We start from the raw sequence: 24,692 nt of genomic DNA, 5'->3' as shown, positions 1-24,692 counted from the left end.
ACTCGTGAGCAAGCTAAGCTTAAGCAGTTGGATTCACTTTCAGGTTCACAGAACCAAGCATTGGTAGCCCAGTCCTCCAAAGGAAAACAGAAGCAGAAACCGAAGCCTAAGAAAGATTCAGAGGCTAGTGAGAATCCCTCCAAGCCACCACCTAAGTCTGATTCAAAACCACAATTCAATTCTAAATAGGGCAAATCTTCAAAGTCTGGTGAGTCTTCCTCCAAGACTAAGAAGAAATCAGGTGATCCTTGCAGTTTTTGTGGCAAGGAAGGACATCCCGTTTCCAGGTGTTGGAAACGTTTAGAGGCTTTGGAGGAAGCCATGCAACAGCATAATATCAGTGCACCACAGCCTCCTTCACAGCCCACAGGGAAAGGTCATGCTCTTTCTGCACGAGCATTGTCCTCAGCGTCAACTTGGATTCTAGATTCTGGTGCCTCTCACCATATGACACACACACAGGATTTGGTCACCGCTCTTGCTCCTACAGGCACTCGACATATTGCAGTTGGTGACTCAGCACAACTTTCCATTCAAGGTTCTGGTACTGTTTCATTGGATGGTGGTTGTCTTCAGGATGTGCTTTTGGTTCCTGACATTTCGACAAACCTTCTATCTGTTTATCAGATTTGCCACTCTGGCTCTGGTAAGACAGTTGAGTTCTCTCCACATGATGTGGTTATTCGAGATCTTCATGATCCTGACTTGGTTGTGGCTACTGGGAGTGTGGATTCTGCATCTCACTTATATAGTTTTGATGGCTTTGAGAGTTCAGACACTGTTGGTTCCTCTCCTATAGCACATGCAGATTCAGTGAGCAGGCTTTGGCATGAGCGTTTTGGTCATGTCAATTACAGATATCTACAGCAGATGAGTACACAGGCACTTGTGACTGGGCTTCCACAAATTTCTTGTACAAATGGTGTATGTCGTGGTTGTGTCCTTGGCAAACATCATCGAGATCCTTTTCCTAAGGGTCGAGCCTCTCGTGCTAGGGCAGCCCTAGAGTTGGTACACAGTGATCTTATGTCCTTTTCGACTCCTTCTTTTTCAGGGGCCCGTTATGTACTCACTTTTATTGATGACTTCTCCAGACGTACATGGGTGTACTTTCTTAAGTACAAGTCTGATGTGTTTGACTCTTTCAAGAAGTTTAAGACATTTGTGGAGAAGCAATCTGGACTTTCTATCAGGAGGATACGCACAGATAATGGGGGGGAGTATGTAAATCAGGCTTTCAGAGATTTTTGCACTGAGTATGGTTTACAACATCAGTTTACAGTTCCTTATACCCCTCAACAGAATGGTGTTGCTGAGAGAAAGAACAGAACCTTACGAGAGATGGCAAATTGTATGATACAGTCTCGAGCTATGAGTTCTTCATTTTGGGCTGAGGCAGTCAATTGTGCCAATTATATTCAGAATCGAATGCCCCATAAGGCATTACGACATATGACTCCTGAGGAGGCTTGGACCCATGTCAAGCCTGATGTTTCTACATTCCGAGTTTTTGGTAGTGAGGCTTGGGCATTTATTCCTGATGCTCAGCGGATAGCCATGGAGAGGAAGAGCCGACCACTCATATTTGTTGGCTACTGTGAGGATGTTAAGGCATACAGGTTGTTTGATCTTGATTCCAGAGAGGTCTTGTTTCGGCGGGATGTCCAATTTGATGAGTGCTATCCTCAGATGGATTCTCCATCACCAGCTTCTCCCTCATTGCCTACTCCTTCCTCTTCATCTCTTGAGGATTACTTATCTATTGAGGATGATGTAGATCATGATCCACCATCTCCACCACCACCAGTTGCTCCGTCTTTGCCGAAGTGGGCCCGTGATACTGTTGATGCAGCTGGTTCTTTGGCAGGTGATCCTTCAGATACTCGTCGCACTCGTGCTCAGACATCTGGTTCTAGTCTTTTGAGTCATACCCTTTCAGATGATCCTCAAAAGTTTTCAGAGGCGACAGGACACCCAGAGTGGGATAGGGCCATGGATGAAGAGTATTCTTCTTTGATGAAGAATCATACTTGGGATCTTTGTCCTCTTCCTAAAGGAAGAAAGTTGGTTCGGTGCAAGTGGGTGTATCGTACCAAGTATGCTGCAGATGGTTCTATTGATAAGTATAAGGCCCGTCTTGTTGCGAAGGGGTTTTCTCAGGTAGAGGGTATTGACTACTCTGAGACCTTTGCTCCTGTCGCCAAGATGAATTCTATACGCCTGGTACTTTCACTTGCAGCTTCACAGGGATGGACAGTGTTTCAGATGGATGTGAAGAGTGCCTTCTTGCATGGAGACCTACATGAGGAGATCTATATGGAGCAGCCTCAGGGTTTTGTGCAAGACACTTCTTTGGTTTGTAGACTTCGACGTTCATTATATGGTCTCAAACAAGCCCCCAGGGCTTGGTATGAGAAGATGGACTCCTTCTTGCTTTCCTCGCACTTCACACGCAGTCATTCCGATCACACAGTCTATATTCAGCGTCAGGAGGGTGATCTTTTGATTCTAGTGCTATATGTAGATGATCTCATCATTACAGGTAGCTCATCCTCCATGATTCAGAGTGTTCAGAGAGCTTTGATGGAGCAGTTTGAGATGATCGATCTTGGTCTCTTGCACTTCTTTCTGGGTCTACAGGTTATTCAGTCTTCGGATGGGATTTCCATTTTTCAGGAGAAGTATGCTCTTGATATGCTTCAGCGATTTGGCATGCTTGATTGCAAGTCTGCCCCCACTCCATTTCAGTCAGGTGTTGTTTTGTCTTCCACTTGCTCTACTCCTTCAGTAGACCCCACTTTATACAGGCAGTTGGTTGGCAGTCTGTTGTACCTGACACATTCTCGTCCTGATCTTTCCTTTGCGGTTGGCCTTGTCTCTCGGTTCTGCCATGATCCTCATGAGAGCCATTGGCAAGCAGCCAAACGTATTTTGAGATATATTCGGGGCACCACACATTATGGCATTCACTACTCTTCAGGATCCCCTCACATCATTGGCTTCACTGACTCCGATTGGGCTGGTGATGTCAATGATCGGAAGTCTACTTCTGGCTTCGTTTTTTGCCTTGGTTCTGGTCCTATCACATGGTCTTGCAAGAAGCAATCTGCTATTGCATTATCATCTACAGAGGCTGAGTACCGTGCAGCAGTGTTAGCCAGTCAGGAGGTTTTATGGCTTCGACAGTCGATGACAGAGTTTGGGTTTCCTCCAGATTGTCCCACTATTCTTTGGTGTGACAACCAAAGTGCCATTCACATTTCATGCAACCCAGTGGAGCATCAGCGGACAAAGCACATTGAAATCCACATGCACTTCATCAGACAGTTGATTCAGGATGGTTCTCTCATCTTGGAGTATATTCCTACAGAGGAGCAGGTTGCAGACATCTTCACTAAACCTTTGGCATCTCCGCGCTATCTTCAGTTGCGCTCAATGCTTGGGGTGAAGGAAGTTGTCCTTGGGGGGTCTCAGTGAGGCCTTCCTTCCTTCATGTTTTCTTTTCAGCATGATTCTTTATCTCTTTTTGGAGAGGAGTTTTTTTTCCCACTGGGTTTTCTCCTTTACTCCGCTTTATAGAGATTTTCTTGTATTCGGGTACCTCATCAGGCCTTGTTGCCGGGACCCTCTTTTGCATTGTAGTTCCTTTGCTTTTTTCTGCATTGTTTGTAGCTACATTGTAGCTCATCTTAAGGGGGGGTGTTAGAGTAAAGTAATTAATTAACTTTGCTCTCCTCTTAAGATTTCCCTTTATGCACATATTAGTCATTTAATAATTAATATTTAATTATTAAATGCTCACACCTTAGGGTTAGGTTTTCCTTTTGGTGTTGATCTCCTTTATAAGGATTGATCTCTTGTATTATTCATATTCTTGATTCATTTTTCTCTGATAATATATCTTTTCTCTTTGTCAGAGCCAAAACCCTTGTATTCGTTCTCTCTCTTTCTCTGTGACAGGTTTCTTGCATGCAGGTTTCTTTTGGGTTCTGTGGATTTGTATTTTTCAAATCCTACAAATTTATGGCGTGAAATAAAGAGGATTTCTTCTCCCTTAAGACATGGTTCTTTTATTATCTTTGGGGGTGATTTTAATGCTATCACTGATTTATATGAGAAAAGAGGAGGTGTTTTCCCTAATAAAAAGATTATGGATGACTTTGGGGATTTCATTTGTGATATGAGCCTTTTTTATTGTACGTCTCAGAATGGGGTTTTCACATGGACAAACATGAGAAGGGATTTTTCTCAGATTGTTGAGAGATTAGATCGGTTTTTGTTATCTGAGAATTGGATTGATTCAGATTTTGAATTCTTTTCCTCTATTCTACCGGTCTCGGGTTCTGATCACTTTCCAATTTCCCTATCAGTTATTGAGGATAGGGCTTCTTTTAAGTCTCCATTTAAATTTGAGCCCATGTGGTTTAGGGATTCTTCCTTTTTGCCTCTACTTATGAAATGGTGGCATTCTGCTCCTTTCTATTTTGTGTCCCATATGTTTCAGACTTCTAAGAAGTTAAGTATTTTGAATTTGAATATTAGGGAATGGAATATCTCGCATTTTAAGAATATTTTTTAGGAGAAACAAAGGATTCAAGATATGATTGAGTGTCTTAATACTCATGTGCTTCAACATGGTATGGTGCCACAAGTTTTTGATGAATTGAAGTCACTAAACTTACAGCTTGAGGAGGTGTTAGCTAGAGAGGAAATCTATTGGAGGCAAAAATCTAGAGAGTTATGGCTTTCAGATGGTGATAAGAACACAAAAATTTTTCATTCTTCAACTAAGATTAAAAGATGTAAGAATAGGATATCTTGTATTCAATGTCAAAATGGGAATTTATTGACAGAGCCAGAGGATATTGCTTCAGAGGCAGTTAGGTTTTTTAAGTCATTATTATCTTCAGAAAATGGAAATCTCAGCAATGATATTATATCTAATATTCCTCCTTTAGTATCTTTGGAAGACAATAAGATGTTGATTTCTCCCTTTTCCTTAAAAGAAGTTAAGAGTGCTATCTTTGCCATGAATCCGAATAAAGCTCTGGGACCATATTGTTTTACTCCTTTATTTTTTCAGAAATGTTGGGATTTTGTGGGAAATGATGTTTTATTGGCTCTCGAGGAAGCTAGGAGAAATAGGTCTGTTTTAAAAGAACTTAATACTACAATGATTGCAATTATTCCTAAAAGAGAGGATACTAAGACTTTTGTTGACTTCTACCCCATTTCTTTATGTAACACTTTGTACAAGATATTTACGAAGGCAATTTCCCTTAGGTTGGCAAAAGTTCTACCTAGGATCATTTCATTCGAGCAAGGTGGTTTTGTTCCTGGAAGGGAGACGACAGACGCTACAATTGTAGCACATGAGGTGCTTCATTCTATTTCCACCCAAAGAAAACCGACCATGATACTTAAACTAGACATGATGAAGGCTTATGATAGAGTAGAGTGGGGGGCTTTATGTGTTGTTCTTGAGAAGTTAGGTTTTTCCAAAGCCTGGGTCAAATGGATTCGTGCATGTATTTCTTCTGCAAGATTCTCAGTTTTAATTAATGATTCTCCTTGTGGTTTTTTCTCTTCCACTAGGGGTTTGAGATAGGGAGATCCCCTTTCTCCCTTTTTGTTTATTCTCCTAGCTGAAACCTTTAGTTGGGCTATTAGGGTTGCTAAAGTGGGGGGGCTTTGGAAAGGTATAAGGATTCATAATATTATCCAAAGTATTTCTCATTGTCTCTTTGCAAATGATACTCTGTTATTTGGATATGCTTCGCTAGTTGAGGCAAAAGTGATTAAAGGAATAATACAAAATTATGCATTGTTTTTTGGTCAGAAAGTGAATGGTGATAAATCAAAGATTTTCTTCCTTAATACATCACAACTGGTTCAGCATAGGTTGCAATCCTTTTGGGGATTTGAGACTGGAAATCTTCCATGTACTTACCTTGGGATTCCTTTCTTTGTTAAACAGGATAAGATTGGTTTGTGGGATAAGATTATTTTGGTCATTTCTAAAAGAATTCTCTCATGGAACCATAGATGGTTAACTTTGGCGGGTAAAATTGTTCTCATCAAGTCTGTTTTGAATGTTGTTCCCATATATCTCATGTCTATTTTAAAGTCTCCAAAAGCAGTTATTGTTAGTTTATAGGATACCCTTAGAGATTTTCTTTGGAACAATAGTAAAGATGGCAAGAAAAAATTCCCTTTAGTTGCATGGGATAAGGTATGTTTGCCTAAGGAACTTGGGGGAATAGGAATTCGGAGTCTAGAGAATCAGAATTTAGCCTTAGGTGCTAAGTTGGTTTGGAATTTATACGACAAGCCTAGCTCCTTATGGGCACAGATTATGTTTGCACATATTTAAATAATGGACTGAGAGAGTATATTTTTAAAGTCTCAAATTTGCCTTCGGGTTCTGCCATTTGGAATTTCCTTTGTAAATGTAGATCAGTTATTTTGCCTCATCTCTCATGGATTGTTCACAATGGTAGAAAGGTTAGATTTTGGGATGAAGTATGGAATGGATACACACCTTTGGTGAATATTAGGGATTGGTCTCCTCTGATCACTATTCTTTCCTCCCTTTGGGGTATTTTTGTAGCAGATTATTTTGAAATTGTGACTAGTGGACCCCTTAAGCTAGCTAGATGGAAGTTGATTGATTTTTTAGATGTTGATCAAAGTATGAAATTAGATTTTGAGAAAATTTTGGAGGATAGAATTGTATTTCTTTCTGATTTTGAGGATGAACTTATTTGGACAAAGAATATTTCTTGTAAGTACACTATTAAAGATAGTTAGAACTCTCTTATGGTTGCTAAAGATTTATCATCCTGGCCTTATAAGTTGTTTTAGCATTCGGCTTGTCTTCCTAAAGCTGGAGCCTTTGCTTGGTTGGTAGTACAAGATAGAGTCCTTACAGGTATGAGACTTGATAGGCTTGGTATTACTGTTGTTTTCCCTTGTGTCCTTTTTAACAAAAATTTGGAATCTTCTTCACACTTGTTCCTACATTGTGATTATGCTTATGAATGTTGGGAGTGGTTGTTTGAGAAGTTAAATATATCCTTTGTTATTGGTAAGGATCTCATTTCCCATTTTAGGTCTTGGCCCTTTATGTTTGCCCCATCTTTTTATGCATGCCTTTGGATCATATCTCCATCTATTGTGATTTGGAATATTTGGCTAGAGGGAAACAATAGGATATTTAAAAAAACAAGTTCTCCTGTGTCTGAGGTTCTATTAAAAATTGAGTCTTCAATCTCTGAGGTTGCTTTGTCATTTATTTATAAGAATTTGGACAATCTTACTTCTTTTTCGCACTGGGATAGTAGAGTTACTAGAGCTTGGAAGATGTTGTCGGTTTTACCCTCTCATGGTTCAATTTTGAAAAAGAATGATGCAATAGGTAAGAGATGCTCTGCTAGATGGAAACCTCCTCCGAAGGGGCACTTTAAACTGCATTTTGATGGGGCCTCTCGTGGTAACCCTAGGCCGGCTAGGGTAGGCATGGTAATTTATGATCACAATGCAAATTTTATTCAAGCTAAGTGTCATGCTATTGGTTTTAAAACTAACAATTATGCGGAATTTCATGCTTTGGCTTTTGGATTGGATATGGCAATCTCTTTGGGAATTAAGGACTTAATAATTGAAGGTGATTCTATGGTGATTATTCAATGTGTTATGAAAAAGAAATCAAATTGTTGGAATTTGCAATATATACTTGATCTAATTTTACAAAAATTAGAATTGTTTGAATCTTTTTTGTTATCCCATTGTTACAGAGAAGTTAATAAGATTGCAGATTATTTGACAAATTTAGCCATTGATAGCAATGCTAATCAGTGAGAGGTGGGTTTTGAGGAAATTCCTTCTAGGGTATGGGAAGGTTTGGAACAATAGTTATGTGATTTTCTTGAGTAATGTTGATGTAAAATTTTATGATGATAATTATTCCTACTTTCCCCTTTCATTTCAAGTATTCATGTTCGTTGTCTGGAGGAGTGTTCGAGCTCATGGTATTTGATACAATAGTGTTTTTCCAAAGGTTTTTTGATACTTTCTTTTTTGGCAGGAAGGTTTTTGGCTCATGGGATTTGGCACAGGGCTTTGGAAAATTTTGTCTTCTTCCATTGAAAGAAACTGTGGAATCTACATTTGAAAATTATATGGGCTCTATGTAAAACTGATATTATATGTGTTGTGACCACATTTTAGATGTGGTTTTGCATGGGGTGTATAAACTGATCTGCTAGATACTATAGGTTTATTTTATGAGCTGTGACCAGAGGTTTTCTTCCCAGGGTTCTTTCCTCTGGTATGCTCTTTGAATCCTATGTAAAAAATAAAATAAAAAAATATTAATAAAAAAGTTTAGTGAAATAATCCACTTTTATTGAAAAAAAATAAAAATTTATCATTACAAATGATATATGTCAGCATATACAACACAAAACAAATTTTGACATTCATTATACTTCCATAATGTAAATTAGATCTATCTTCAGAAAACTTCTTTGCAAAAATAGCTTTATAATTTTGAGACATCTATTGGAACTCACCCACTGATCATCTAAAAGAAGATTGAAGGCTTTTTATCATTGCATGATCAATGTGTGATTCTCTGCATGATCTTTTTTCTAACAAAAATGTTCAATGGCCCATGCAGCTGTAATTTGCATCTTGTGCTGACGCATTCCTTATTTTATTTTATTTTTTCCTCACCATGCAGCCAGTTTGCATGAGAAGATTTTTTGTCAACAACTTTTTTATAGTTTTCTTTGAATCGCAGATTTTTAGTTCTGGTTTAAGAACTCTCAATAAAGGTTTTATGTTCAATATATGATATAAAAGACAACCGATTTCAACATAAAGGATATTAGAGTGTTTTTCTTTATGATCACAACCAATACCAATTTCAATATAAAGGATATTGGAGTGTTTTTCCTTTATGAAAAGTGTGAACAAGTGTGTATGATTGGGATTTATTTTCCGGCTCTATATCTTTTTAGCAGCTCTTCAATATAGTCCAGTGCTTTAAATAGTTTTTAATTGAATAACGTATTCAATAAATCATATGGAGAAGATTGCAATATCATATTGAATATAAATATAACTGAAAATAGGTGGTTTGGGTGGGCTCTTCACGAATTAATCTTCTTTGGTTCATATAAGATTGTATGTTTAGGAGATCTAAAACATTTATGCTTCTAAAACTTATTGCAAACAGAAGTTACGGTTACATATGATGAATCCTATTCGAAATTCTTAAAAGCATCACATGATTCCATAAGATAGTGACAATATTAAATTTAACTCATTTAAAACAAGAAAAGCATTAACTTTTAAATTCATAAGCTAAACCCTCTCAACACTCTGCACAAAGACATCTTTTAGTAGAAAAGTAGAAACAGCTTAGCTTTGGGCAAGGCACATGCTTAAAAGAAAATCCCAGTTTTCTCCTCTTAGTGCATTTTTTATGCTTCTGTACAAGTACTAGAATGCGTCTGATTAAGTTAGTCTTAGAGGACTTCAGTTTATTTTCCTGACAATACAATGTATCTTTTGGGTTATAAGAGATAGCATTTGTGCCTTCCCATGAACTGTTGTTTCCACAACTTGAGGAAACCATTACCATTTTCACCTCAACAGGACATCCAAGAACTTCTTGTAATGCATTGGATATGGTTTTCTCTAAGCTTTCGAGTTTTACTTGTTGGTGCTGGTTTATTAACTCCACATGGGCTACTGCACCCGCATTGGCTGAACAAAACAGAAAATATTGATCGTGTTAGATCAAGTAAAGAAAATAATTGTACTTGTCCATAAATGAATGCAATAGGTAAGTCGCTGTTACTCAAAACTTCACATAGGTTTTTTGCAAGAATACTTCATCTCAAACAGTATAACACCATTACACACTTTGCAAGCCTACATTTAAATACCTTCTACCCACATAGATGCTGCTATTTGTAGGCACTGATAGTAGATATTATAGGATATTTCATAAGATATTTAACGCAATAATGTCTAAAAATCAACAATAGCTCTTAAAGGGAATGCCTAAGGCCCTAATAAAGACAATGGGCTAAGAAATCACATACCTTTGCATACTAGTAGGGACACCAACTTTGCTTGACCTTGCAACAAGTCCTCAAGAGTAGTAGACTGACTATTTTTGAGCACTTTTTGCCATATCTGCCCCACTTTGCATGGGCTCATAGGACTGAGCTCCAGTGTTCCTGTCTTGCTTGCACAATTTGGCGATGAAGATGGCACTAGAAAAGCATTTGCCTTTGTACCATTTGAGTGAAAAGGTTTGGTTATGTTTTGGTTGCAAAAAGCATTAGTTGAGTTTTGGAAGAACCCACATCCTGAATTAACTGAATTTGCAATGCCGGGGTCTTTAGCTTCAATTGTCTTGGGATTAGATACTGGAAGAATTTTGGCTGGAAATTCATACACGTTCTGGTGATCGATGTCATGACATGTTTCCTCTTCTTGAATATCTATTTCATCCACTTCCCTTTGGCTCAAAATAGGATTAGGGTTTGTCTCATCTGGTCCAAATTGTAGAAGGGCAGCTGTGAGCCAAGAAATGCACTCATTTGAAGCTCTCAGTTGCTTTTCTGCTTCTGAAAGGATTTTCAATGCACGGCCTAACTTCTCTGTTTGGTCCAGAGATGCTGCACAGGTACATTGCAGTATTAATTATAGAAATGTACCTGTCACTTTTTGCCTGGTAAAGTACCATGGCTTCTCATCTAAGAAGAGGAAAATACTGCTGCTTGTAACTACAGAATCCTCAACTAATTATAAGGTCTAATTCATACTGCTAATTGTAACTACAGAATATCTACCATCATTATGATAAAATCTGCTGAATTATGATTTATCAGGCAACAGGACAAGCTATTGATTTTATCCTAGTTGTCCAGAGCTATATCAAAGGAAAAATCTATTTACAAAACTATGTCTTGGTTACTCGAAATGCAATATTGTTTTTGGAATTGTTTTAATCAAAATATGACTTACAGTAAGAGCCGCCCAAGAAAATTCTAGCTTCTTGTGCCTTTGAACTATTGGCCAGAATATTCATGATTAGAGTAGCTAGCTGTGAAACAAGGGTAAGTGGCTTGACTCCTGAATCAATGATATCTCGTGTGCATCTCACTGTATTTTCAATGTCAGCTGTCAATGCGAAGTCAAGTAAATCCAGTAGTTTTTCGTCTGGCAACAAACCAATCTGCAAAGTAAAAATGCTAATTAGAGACAATGCTCAAATGAGATGTAACATTTAAACGTATAAATCAGTTATGTAGAACTTATTATTATCTATCAGAATCGATTGACACTAATACAAGATAAATGCATATGCCTAAACAATGTTAAAAATGAATTCGATATGTTGCATGCAACCTGCATTTCTTGTATGCATGCAGCATTGAACATAAAATGCAGTGCATTTTGCATGTTAAAATTCCTACGCACTTCTAAGATCCAACTATCTCCAGTTTATAAAATGCATATGCTTTTTTAACATTTCAATGTTCAAAATATGAGTTCTTTTTTAAAGTGGGTATAGAATCTTGCATATAAAAAATTATAGAGATGAAATGCACCATTTGACGAGCCCTTGAGAGTGTAACTTTTGAAGAAAGGAGACTGAATTGTTCCAATGCCATCTCTGCCTCCGATAATGAACCGCTTGCTCTTCTTGTGATTAAATGCAACGCTTCTTCTTCAATATTGATATTTTCTGCAACTGCTATATTCTTAAGCCTATTCAACATATCCACATCCCTGATTTTCTGAAAGTAAAACATCTGACATCTTGACAGTTCTGTTTTAGAAACCTTTTCTAAATCTACTGTAATCAGAATAAACACCACATAACCAGGAGCATTTTCCTCGCATTTCAGGAATACAGATCTCAGTATTTCGGGACTCAATTCATGACAGTTTTCTACAATAACGATCATGTAGCGAGAAGCCACAGAATCGATTTTTAATGTCTCAAGGATTAATTTAATTCTTTCAATATCATCATAGTCAGCTGCATTTAGTTCTGTGACATGAGGGCTTTTTTCAGACAAGCAAAGCTGGCATTCTTTGCATTTACAACAGGGTTTTTGTTTCCTGTTGGGAGATAAACAATTCAAAGCCGAAGCAAAGATTCTGGCAGCAGATGTTTTCCCTGTCCCACTTGGCCCATAGAACATATATAAAGTTGCAATCTTTTGTGTAAGTATTGCATTCTTAAGTGATTTCTTTATAATTTTCTGTCCAACGAAGTCCTTAAAATGTTTAGGCCTATACTTTTGGCTCAAACCCAAATGATTTGCTTCACGCTCTCTCACACTTTGATCAGGGTCACCTTGTAACCCATGAGATTCTTGATTTTTCAAAGAACGAAGTGGGTGATTTTTCTGTGTTTTCCATCCTTGCGAGGTAAAATTTCTTTGGTTTACATCGTTGGCGTTCTTAGATGCATGCAATGAATCTGTTATCTGATTTTTTTTCTTGTCACAGGTTTCATCGTATGAAAAATTGCATCTTGTGTTGATCTCTTCAGTGCAGCTTGAATTGCATGAGGAGCCTGACGAGCAATTTGCAAACCCATCATAAAATTTATATGATGAGCCTAAACCAGATTGCATTTTATTATTGATTTTACCGGTTCCCCTCCTTATTCGGAGCTTGCTGACAGGACTACGGCTCCTTCTGAGACTTCTGCTGTTGACGTCATACAGTCTTCTGAGAGCCTGAGATCTGATACTGTTTGTGATTCCGTGATGCATCTTGAATCCAGTTTCTGCCTCCAAGACGCTGGCTGCACTTGAACAGATTTGCATTCTTCGGAACGACGAGAATCTGTGATTTTCATACAATGCTGCTTTCTTCCATGTTTTATCCACGAATCTATCCTTTCTTGACAGATTCTTTAGCATTTGCAGGTTCATTTGATGAGCCATGCCCTTTTTCTCCATTTCTGTTTTACTTTATGAGTTAAAAAGTCACCAATTTCAAACAGCACAATATCAATGCTCTTATTAAGCAGTAAATTATTAATAATGGAGGCACTTATTGTATGAGCTTCCATGTTTCTACAAAAAGTACATTCATATATCTCCATAAGCTATTTACTTATCTGAAAGTGAGGATCTGATATGCTTTTATTTAGAATTACATCATGAAATAAACCACCAATTAGGATGAGATAGAACAGTACCACTGCTGTTGTATCCATGTCTATAACCTAAGTACATAGTTTTAAAGGTAGAAAAGTTACATAATTTTACAGTTAGACCATAATGTAAAAGATCAGAAACACTAACAACACAAAAAAAGCAATTCATCACAGTTCAGAAAACCAACATCAAAAGAAAACCGCATTAGCAACACAAAAAAACCTTAAGATAAACAAACACTTAACTAAAAATTTTATTGGTACACTTGAATTTACCTACCTTGATGAGAAATACTGTTGTCCACTTGAATGTGTTCAAGTTTCAGAGATTGATTTCAAAAAGACCATACTGCTAATCCTTGAACATTCCCTGTCTCCAAGCAAAAGCAAAAGACTCTTCAACAGAATTGAACATTAAATGCAGCCTGAAACGTATCTTAATGAACACTTGGGTTATCGATATGTCCAAAATAAATGAAGAACAGCTTCTGTTATCACATTGTCTGCATGTAGATGTATTAATAGACCATTAATGCTACAGGGATGGTTATATTTACTACGCTCATTAAGTTCGAATGCATTAATTTGCATGGTCCATATTCATAGTCATTCATTTCGAAACCTAGTGTAAACTTTTGGGCAATGCTACAGCTATTTGACATGTCCAGCTTTCATTTTCGATCTTGAAGTCCATGTGAATCCTCTGTCACATGGCAAAGGAAAAACGAGATTCCAGTGTCTTGTTGTATCTGTTTCATTTATTTCTACATAAATAAACTGATTTATTTAGAAAACTCTCACAACACTATAACGCATCCTAAAAGAAAACATTAACATACGAGGAAAAAACGCTTTATTCAGAAAGAAGAAGCTTTCCGCGCTTTTTATAGTTCTCTGGATTTTGTTGAGAAGCTCTTCAATTTGTACAGTTCATCAAGGTTATTCTGGCTTTAAAAGACTTGTGGCGCAGTAAAGCACTTTCTCAAAGATGAATTGTGCTCTTCTAAATAGAAACACTGACACGTATTCATAAAAATATGACTGAAATTTCTGTACGAAATTTTTTTAGTTGAAAATCACATCTCTGTAATCTGTATCATGCAGGGAAAATGACATGGTTGACCCATATTTTAAAAGTGGCTCGAGAAAGTGGTGTAATGACCGTGAAAATTTATTCCACGTTATTTGGGATGAGCTCTGAGCTACTTTAATGGGTTCTCTTTAAATTCCATTAAAAACATGCAGGATAACAAGTCACATTCATTCCAATCTAATCCAATCATATCATGTGATTTTACGTACTTAGAATAATTTGAATATAAAAAAAAGAAAGAAAAACTTATTTATCTCAATGAAAACACTTACCTCAGTCACGCACCCACTGTGACAAAAGCTTCATTCTGATCCGAACACAAATGCCCCATCAATATTGTGAAGAAGCTTTTGATTCTCGCATTTCGAGCTGGAAACGTAAACATCATTATTTACAGCCCACTGCTCTGCAGTATGCCTGTCAAGAATCGTTCTGACAGCCAAATTAAGAACAATTCTGAACCGGAAATTATTATTTATTGTTCATTGTCACCTGCGTTGGGTTAGAGGTTAAAACTGGGGACATCTTTTCTATAACAGAACTAGGTAGTCGTTGGCTATAAATATGAGATTTTAAAGTATTTTAGTCAAATTTAAAAAGATTTTAGGGGAGAGAATTCAATAGGGGAAGAGTACTAGGTTACTGTTCATATTCTAATAACTGTTCATGTCTTGTATACTTAACTTTCTCATTATTAACTTAAAAAATCAAAAAACAAATAACTAAAAGTTCATTAATAAATTACACATGTAGTTATAGTCACTCATTTTTTAGTTTTTTTGGACCATAATTGGCCCATTTGTGTACTTTTATTGGTACAGTATTGGTGAATTTAAGTTTACAATTATTCGGGCATATTTAAATAGGTGTCAACAACACTTTGAAAAGTGTACTTTCTGACCCTTGCAAGCATAATGGATCCCACACTGTGCATCGTTACTACCTAGAAGCCAAACAGTAGCTATAAGTAGTTAAGTCACATGCAAAAACAACAAGAGAAACTGTCAAAATCCAATATACTGTTTAGAATCTATGGGTGCACGAAGTTAGCTATAAGGGCTATTGGTACACTTCCCCTAGTTAATGTTCAATTTTATTGACAACATTGCACCAACAGTTGTCACTTTAAAGTTGTTATTAGTATGATGACTACCCATAATTGAATGAAATTTACCCTTAATTATGCATTTCTCAAAATCCTACGTGGAAATCCACCAGTATAGATAAAATTTATATAACCATTGAAATTTAAATTAATCTTAAAAAATCTCAGTACCTACTAATTTTTCTTAGGCATGTCCACTTCCATGAGACACTAACCCTATTGTCTATAGATTTAAGGGCAGAACTCCGAGGTATAGACAAGTGGACTTGGGTTCATAATATGTGAAGATAATTCATAATGATAAGATGACCTTTAGTACTAAACTTTATTAGTCATTAAGAGTTTTCAAATAAAATGTCACCTTGACCTACAAAAACAAATTATTTTTGTTCCATATAAAATTAGTATTATTAACATTCAAACATAATATTAAAGACTATTAATATTATATTTACATTCACATATATAATAAAAAATATACATCAATATTAAAAAAAATTATTAGTGTTTCTCAATATGGTCTCTTAATTGAACAAAAATCAAATATTTACTTATTAAAACTCAACAATATTTTGACATTTTTTTAGGGAATGACTTAAATCACACACACTAAGCTTACACTTTTAGGCTTAAAAGTGTTGAACACTCAGAGTTGACTGAGATTTCCAAGGATTAAAATGTTTCTTAAGGTGTTTGGTCACACTAAGAATACACTTCTAGACTTAAAATTATTGAACACTGAGTTGACTAACATTCTCTAGGCTCACACTAAGAATACACTTCTAGACTTAAAATTATTGAACAGTGAGTTGACTAACATTCTCTAGGCTCACACTAAGAATACACTTCTCGACTTAAAATTATTGAACACTGAGTTGACTAACATTCTCTAGGCTTAAATGTCGGCACGTGATATAGTTATTTATGAAAGATTACATGGTAAGCAGGGACATATTTAGTATCATTTCCCAAAGTGAAAGACAATGTCATGGCAATAGGCATTGTCTCTGTAGGTTACCAAGGAGGAAGTACAGTCATCATTGTAGTGTAATCTCGCATGCTTTATGGGCAATTTTAACCCTCCCCAACAACTACATTAGAAAGTTCTATTGTAATCAAAGTGGCTCTCACAGAGACTCTAGCAAGAAGAAAGTTATCAGTTTGAAGCTTCAGATTGAAATTAACAGAACCATGGGAGGTAAAAGGAAGAGAATGGAGGAGACTGCCATTGAGAACTGGAAGAGTCGTCTGTAGGTTTGGAGCATTCTCCATGCTGCCAAGATGACAAAATTTACGGATAAAAGGAAGGAGAAACGACCTGAAATCACCAAGATTTTCAAGAAGGGTTGGAATGAAGGGATTCTCACCATCGAAAACAGGAAGATTAAAGTGACCAAAACAATGATAGCGGAGGCAATTGGCATTCCAATGGAGGGCATCAAATTTTACAGGGACAAAAAAATCTTCGATGCTGCTGTGAAGAAGTTCTCGAAGAAGGAGGAGGAAAGGGCTAAGCTGGTGAAGGGTAGCCACACCTACTTTTCACCTAAGGTAATCACATTAATTTGGCGAAAGGTTTTACTTGCTATTATGGAGTTTATCACACTTGATGGTAGATATACTAGGGTTTATAGCTACCACTTTATTCTGCTAAATCATTTTAGGTACAAGGATAAGATTTCTCTTCCCTACTATCTTTTTGGCTCCCTTAATGCAGGGATTAAGGATGCCATTCGCAATCCCCACATTAACCCAACAATGCATGAAAGCTTGATGGTGATTCTGTATAATCACATCAAGAATACAACCATCCAGATGAATATTGCAGAGATTTCTGATTCGGATGAAGATTTTGATGAGTTGGAAGAGGAAGAAGGTGACAGTTATGATAGGAAGCAGAGACTGAAGATGACCCCCAAATGGTCGGACCAAGCAAACGAAAGAAAAAATCAGAACAGGGGAGACAAAATAGAGGGTTTGATAAAAATAAACAGAGAGGGGAGCATTATAGTTGGAATGAGGAGGAGGAAGGGACTGACAATGAAACAGACACCGGAAGCGAGGAGGCTCAAACCCAAGTGAGCTTGAAATAGAAAAAGAAGAATTTAAAAGGCAGGGAGGTGGAAGAAAGGTCACCTCTCAGGTCTGATTTGAAGTAGAAGAGTGTCATGTTGGAGGAAACGACAATGAAAGATGATCAAAACACTGAGGACAGAGAGGTTAGTATGGAGGTCAATCTTAATACCATGGATGTCAAGAGCTAGGAAGAGCATCAAGTGGACATAGGCCTTTGCATAAATAATGGGACAGAGAACTTCAAACAAGCTCTCAACTGGATTCAAAAGGAAATCGAGGGCATACAATTCAAGCAAGCCCATGAAGTTGGGAAAATCGAAACCTTACAGGCCCTAGGTTCCAGAAAATTCAACTCCCTCCCAGAATGTCTTAGTGAGCTAACCAAGGCGATTGGCAATGCGGAGGAGATTATAAATGCCAACCGTAATAGTTTTACTTGCCTGGAAAATAGAGGAGATGCTACTGATCACAAACTGGATGGTATTGAGAACACACTTAAAAAAATTGGGGAGCAGAGCCACAGGATCCTGAAGGCTGTGTCGGCGAGCATGAAAACCCTCATCTGCAAGCTAGAGAGCTACCAAGGGGAAAAGGCTATGGAGGGTATTATTGAGGTCAAAGATGACACCCCTGAGGAGAAGGAAACTGAGCTCGGAAGAAGAACTTGAGCCAGTACTAAAAGGATGCAAAACCAGAGCAAAGAAATAGAGGACATCAAGCGGGTTGCGGAAACTATGGATCAATTGGAGCTGGAAGCAGCGAAGATGCTTCCAAATTTGACCTAAGCCCGGGCTTATGTCGGTCATTTTTGGTTTCTAGTATGTTCTAATCTTTTACTTGTTTGCATTTTGTATGCCAGCTGTCTTTTCTTTAGCTGATGTCTTTTGTTTAGCTATGCATTAATGCTTATCTTTTGATCTTCCTTCTGTACTGGGTTTCAGGGACCCATCAAAACATGTTTTCCCTTAATCAAAAACATTCTCTAGGCTTAATATGTTGCTTAGTGTGTGTGGTTTAAGGCTGACCTTTTTTAAATACTGATTTCTATTTAATTTCCCATCAATAATAATTGTAATGTTGTATAGAAACACGTTAAAAAATTGAATATGTATATTTTAATTATTATGTATTTATTTTATTTTTTAAAGAAATGTATTTAATATGTACATTGATAAATGTTATAATTCTATATAGCAATTGTTTGTATATCATCTTTTTTATATTCCCACACATTTCTATATGTTTAGTATTTATTTTATTTTTACCTATCATATTTTTATGTATTGAGCTTATAAACATATTTATCACATTCATCTATATAAACATATTTATGTAGTCATTGGCCACATGGATTTGACTATTTACTCACCCTTTTTCAAAATTTAAAATTCAAATTTGTTCAATAGATCCCATTCACCTTCCCATCTTACACCAATTAAATACACATTTTACTTCAAAGTTTAATACAATGTGCTAATATTAAAAGACATTTAAATACATTCATATCAAGTCCAACAATTTTCAAACATTCTCTTTTACCTTAGAAATTTGAATGAGTAATTAATAACAAGATATTTTGCTTTGGTACTTCAAAACTTTTAAAGAATCTATATACATCATTTTAAAACCCTTGTCTATTATCTTCAAACCTTTGTTCAATAAATATTTTTTCTTTTTGTCAACTCTTAAATTAATTTAAAAAATCATATGGAAAAATATCTACATGTGAGTTATAAGTAGAATTGCACATTGTGCATGGAAGAGTAAAAACTCAAAAGAGTAGTTTGTGATTGCAATTTATCTTAGACCTAATAGACATTTTACTAATGATATACTAATCTTTTTAAAAATATATAAAAATCCATAATATTTAAACTGTCATTATACTGTTGAAACACTGTTAACAGCCTAACACGGTTGTAAATTACAGTTCGAAATTAAAAACGGGTGAATTACAGGCCCATTAGGACCATTAACTCTAAATTTATGGAGAAAAAATTGGAAATATCTCCTTAATTTGCAACAATCACGCCAGCACAGGAAAAACATTGGAAACGTCTCCTTAATCTGTACATGCAAGCTGAAATAATTCAAAAAACAAAAATTCACGTTTGTTCTACGCCTAAAATCAAAATATTCTTCACCCTTTTTTTCTGAGTGGCATTACTGATATGACAGGGCATTTGATACATTCAATGGCAAGTCCCACAATTTCTCCCCAAAAGCCGAGATTTAAGCCCAAACACTGACAGAATTGCAGCGTAATACCTAACTAAAACATTACCATATAAGGAATAATCAAGCAACATACCTGACAGACCAATAAAGGCTTCAGAATTTTTCCATTTCGGTTTACATTTACGCTATTTCGTGTTATTATTATTACCAGTTGTTCTCTTCAACGCCATTAATTGTTTAAAATTATCCAGAGACAATTGTGCCGTAAAATAAGGATTGTTTCGACATAACATTTCGTCCACTCTTTCCTGTCTCTCCACCTATCGATCTTAATGTTCGGGAAATTAAAATAAATGTCAAATCAGCATGAGAATAGAGAAAATGGTCGTCGTTACAAATACAATCATTCATCCATTTGTTACTGTAAAACTTTGCATCACTTGTATTTTGAAGTGACAGTTTTTTGTGTTAAGCTGCATGTTCAATCCATCATCCATTTTGTATGCGTGCTATTCTTTATTCGAGCAAACGTATATTTTAAGCCCATAAGCTTATAATAAATATAGAAAATTGTAGATGTCGCTGTCAGAAGGAACAGGGACCTCTACCAGTAATGATTTTGATCACGGTTTTTAAAATAGTCATTTTTCTAGTAATAAAGTTATTATTATATATTATGTTTTGAAAACTTTTATATTCACAACACCACCTTTAACTGTTATTGAAACTTGAAGAGAATATTCAAAGGATTGATCGCCATTGTATACAAAAGAGAATTCAATTCTCGTCGAAAATAGGTGGCAAGTTGTGGAAAGCATGACAACATGTTGAAAGATCATTCAACTTGTATTAATCTAGTTGAATTGGTGTTAATTGTGAAGTGTTGTAGTGCATATTTGTTCATTTTTTTAGTAATAAAGTTATTATTATATATTATGTTTTGAAAACTTTTATATTCGCAACACCACCTTTAACTGTTATTGAAAGTTGAAGAGAATATTCAAAGGATTGATTGCCATTGTATACAAAAGATCGAGAATTAGATTCTCGTCGAAAATAGGTGGCAAGTTGTGGAAAGCACGACAACATGTTGAAAGATCATTCAACTTGTATTAATCTAGTTGAATTGGTGTTAATTGTGAAGTGTTGTAGTGCATATTTGTTCATTTTTTATATCATTAGTGTTTTCGTGGTGTATCAAAATAGGTGATAATTTTTTGAGATATATTTATGTAGTTTTTAATTATTTTTCAATAATTCACATTTTAAGATTAATGAATAATGCATCTTTCATGATCATGAATGGTTCGCTTAACATTCATTTAATCTAGTGATACTCAAGGGGTGAAGCACTAGAACTTCCTAAGAGATCACTCATTCTCATATGAATATATCTTGTGAATCACAACTCATGATCTTAAATGATCCACTTAACACTCATTACATCTATGTATTGTTCACAAGAATGTAGCATCAAAAATTCTTTTGAGATCATCATCTTAGTTATACTCTAACTCAAGTGTATATAGTTATGTAGATTTTGTTATAATCAGATCCACTTAGCTTGTAATAAACTATCAACAAATATTGTGCCTTGTGGAACTTCATTCTAAACCTTGCTGACTCATTCATTTTCATACAAGAGGTGTTTTCATAGTGTATCAAACATGTGATGACTACTTGGGGTTCAACAATCCATTTTTATTCAATCTTCATCGAACCATACACTATGAATAGTAAATCACAAAAAATTAACTCTTGAAATGAAACATTCACTAATTGATCATGCATGATACATAGATATGTAGGGGTTTCTTAGTGATTTATCTCTTAGACATGTTTTATTCATTCAAAAGTTGGTATAGAATGTTGTATACCATGCAAGATTTGGATAAATATTGTAACGACCTAAGATCTAGAAACTTCGTGAAAACACAAGAGAGAAAAAGTATGAAAATATAATGTTATTCGATCAAAGGATGAAAATGATTAATTAAAATAGTATTGAATGAATTACAAAGGAGACCCCTTGGTTATATAGGCAAAGGTGAGCTTAGGATTGCCTAAAATTATAACACGTGTCTCAATCTTATGACTTGAAACATAAAGTGATAACTATCCTATTTATACTCTAAGTAACCTTAGGTAATGTGTGACTAGGGTCTAAGTGATGAACTACCTTGGTAAAATATCCCTTTTCACACCAACAATTCTTTCATTGAAATGAGTGAGGGGTGATCGGTGATTTCCTCTTATATATGTACACTAGGTGCACAATGTAAAAAAATTAGAACAAGAGCTACAAGATAATAGTTAGTTGGGACTAAGTCAGCTTATGTCGATACTTAAATTTAAAATTTTTAAAGTGAGTCATATATAGTACAATTCCACATTTATTATTTTCAAATCAATAAATGATTTATAATCTAAAAAATGAGATTATTTTAAACTATTTATGAATATTTATTTAAATTTAGAATAATAAGAATACCATAGAAATCAAAATCATATGCTAAAATAACAAATTGAAATGTGAAATAAAAATTAAAAATATAACTTCTCATCCTTATAACATTCAATTCTCTTAAAAATCCTTGAAATCTCAAAGAGAGAAATACCATGAAATTGTACAATGGATTCGTGACACATACATGGTAGAACAATATATTTTTCAAACAATGAAATTCATATGCAACAATAACAACAACCAAGACCCATGAGAGCCAACTTGCATTAATGCCACTACGGTTCACAATCAGCCCAAGCAGGATTTGAACCTTGGTGGCACCATTGACAATGTCACAACTTAACCATCACATTGTGGGATCAACGCCAATTTTTTATATTTTATTTTATTTTTACATTAAAAGTGGCATGACTTGTAATGGTAGAAAGGGGCAATGTGTAATTGTATAACATTTTTTTAACAAAAACCTTTAAATACCTAGCACACTAAAATAAAAGAACACAAATCAAATGCAACATATTGGCCACAATACTAAACCTTAATAATAAACATAAATATAAAATTAAAAAAATAATAATAAAATTTCTAATACTTATGTAAATATTTATTTTCATTTAATTATAGTGAATATTCTTAATTAAATAATTATATACTTCAATAAATAAAATAGTAAATAGTTTTACACTTTAATAATTAAACTTATAAATAATAATTTTTAGTTTATGATGGAATATGTGAACAAGAAGAATGTAGAGGGTGATAATAAGGACTAAAGCTATGCATATAGATCCTATTTAAGCTAAGAAATTGAACAAAATCATAAATGAAATAAATGCTCTCTTACCGAAAACTCCTTGTCGCAAACAAAAGATGTGTTTAGTTGTGTTCAAATTTAGATGCTTGATATGTGGTTGTTCAAATTTATAACATTCATTATCACTCATAATTCTTATGAAAATGGCTTCCAAGATGGTCTAATCATTGGTTGGATGGATAATTGTTCAAGGATTAAGATTGATCCAAGAGATCAATGGTTGAGAATTATTGAGAGGATTGGAAAAAGGAGGAGTATTTAAGTGTTACCTTGTGATTGGTGCACTTGAGGAGAGTCAAAATCAAAGAGACTTTGATGGTCAATTTCTTCTTGAAAAGAGATATAAGGCAAGGATTTAAAAAGTACCTTTTGAAAGTAAAAAAATACCTTTTACAAAAAATTGAAGGGTTAGAATTTTGTTATAGAAAGGGATTGATGGGATTTAATGAGAGCAATTTTTGGAGGAGTGGGAAACATGGGTCATGTACATCCATGATATTTTCTTGTTTAATCATAACTTAATAATGCTTTAAGGGAATGTGCAAGAGATTAATTAGTCAACTAATTAAAGTTATAATCAACTAATTATTTAAGGAATATTTTAGGAGAGTTAGATAAATAGCTTGTTTATTTGATTTTGGAAAGATATGGATGTTAAAGTTGAACTTTATTAAATAAATGTGAATTTATTTAGTTAATTCTTAGATGATAATTGGGAGGGTTGATTAGATAATTATTATTATTATTTTTTGTTGATCGATAAAAGGTCGAGGCTAAAGTATTTTATTAAATTAAAAAATGGTTAGATTTACATCTACACCTCCATTCAGTGTGGGCATCGGTAGGAAAGAATGGAGGGAAGAAAATCTCTGGTCTAGCCCAGATCCCTCAAGGATCAGAAAAAATTAAGAATGAGTTACAAAATGGATAAACAAGATCACAAAGGGATCTTCTCCAAAATTGAAGATTGTATGTAGAAATCCTCTTTGTAAAGTTGAGTAGCAGATTGCCCATCTCTTGGGGTGATCGTGCTACTTGTGGGCAACAATTCTCGTTGTTCCTAAAACACAAGGTTAAGCATGCTTTGTTCCCTATGCTGCACAAAATCTTGAAAAAAAATCTCACCAGAATATTAGGAAAAGGAAAACCGAACAGTTCAGCTTATACAATTTATCATACCTGCCTAGATGGTACCCTGTTAGGATACACAGCTCAAAATATTAGTCTCAAAAAATCTCCAGAAACATAATGTGAGGAGTGATTACCCATTGAAGATCATAAACTCAATAAACATTAACGAGGCAAATTCCATAAATAATCCTACAAAGAGATCGCGGGGAGCTACCATCTTAAAGAATTTTATTTGAGAGCCTTCTAGGCCCTAATTGAGTGTCATGGGAAGCTTGAAGTGAGATAAAAATTTATCAAGTCGTCCCTCAATCTAATAATATAATGTTGGAGATTACTGGGAAGGAAGAGGAATATTGGCATATGCATCTGAGTTTGATTTAACTTAGAACTAAGAGAATAGGTAGGAAAATAGGAAATTATATATGAATATGGTTATATAAATGAGTGTCTGAATATTCTCCTAATATATAAATGTATATGTAAATATATATATAAATAAAAATAAAAGAATATATATATATATATATATATATATATCTATATATATATATATATATATATATATATATATATATATATATATATATATATATATATATAAAGACCATGGAAGGCTAAGAGAGCCTG

The 24,692-nt window shown here is 35.2% G+C and overlaps 1 protein-coding gene across 1 annotated transcript; it reads right to left on the bottom strand.

Annotated features, from left to right (window-relative positions):
- Window positions 1-9,309: 9,309 nt before the first annotated feature.
- LOC131075625 (protein STICHEL) lies at window positions 9,310-13,184 on the bottom strand. The gene is made up of 4 exons (XM_058012457.2): window positions 11,634-13,184; window positions 11,047-11,257; window positions 10,116-10,697; window positions 9,310-9,774 (listed from the first exon to the last, which is right to left on the bottom strand). The coding sequence occupies exons 1-4, from the start codon at window positions 12,999-13,001 to the stop codon at window positions 9,380-9,382; spliced, it is 2,556 nt and encodes an 851-aa protein (XP_057868440.2). The 5' UTR covers window positions 13,002-13,184; the 3' UTR covers window positions 9,310-9,379.
- Window positions 13,185-24,692: the final 11,508 nt, after the last annotated feature.

This window comes from Cryptomeria japonica, chromosome 8 (genome assembly GCF_030272615.1).
Source record: "Cryptomeria japonica chromosome 8, Sugi_1.0, whole genome shotgun sequence".
Lineage (NCBI taxonomy): Eukaryota > Viridiplantae > Streptophyta > Pinopsida > Cupressales > Cupressaceae > Cryptomeria > Cryptomeria japonica.
This window is presented reverse-complemented; position numbering and strand designations above follow the sequence as displayed.

Bases quoted from the DNA above. Each gene is read 5' to 3' on its own strand.
- LOC131075625 (XM_058012457.2), bottom strand. From the start codon at position 13,001: ATGGAGAAAAAGGGCATGGCTCATCAAATGAACCTGCAAATGCTAAAG. The intron at 10,698-11,046 runs GTAAGTCATATT...GTACCTGTGCAG, and splicing joins TTTCTTGGGCGGCTCTTACT to CATCTCTGGACCAAACAGAG. The intron at 9,775-10,115 runs GTATGTGATTTC...TGTTTTGTTCAG, and splicing joins GTCCCTACTAGTATGCAAAG to CCAATGCGGGTGCAGTAGCC.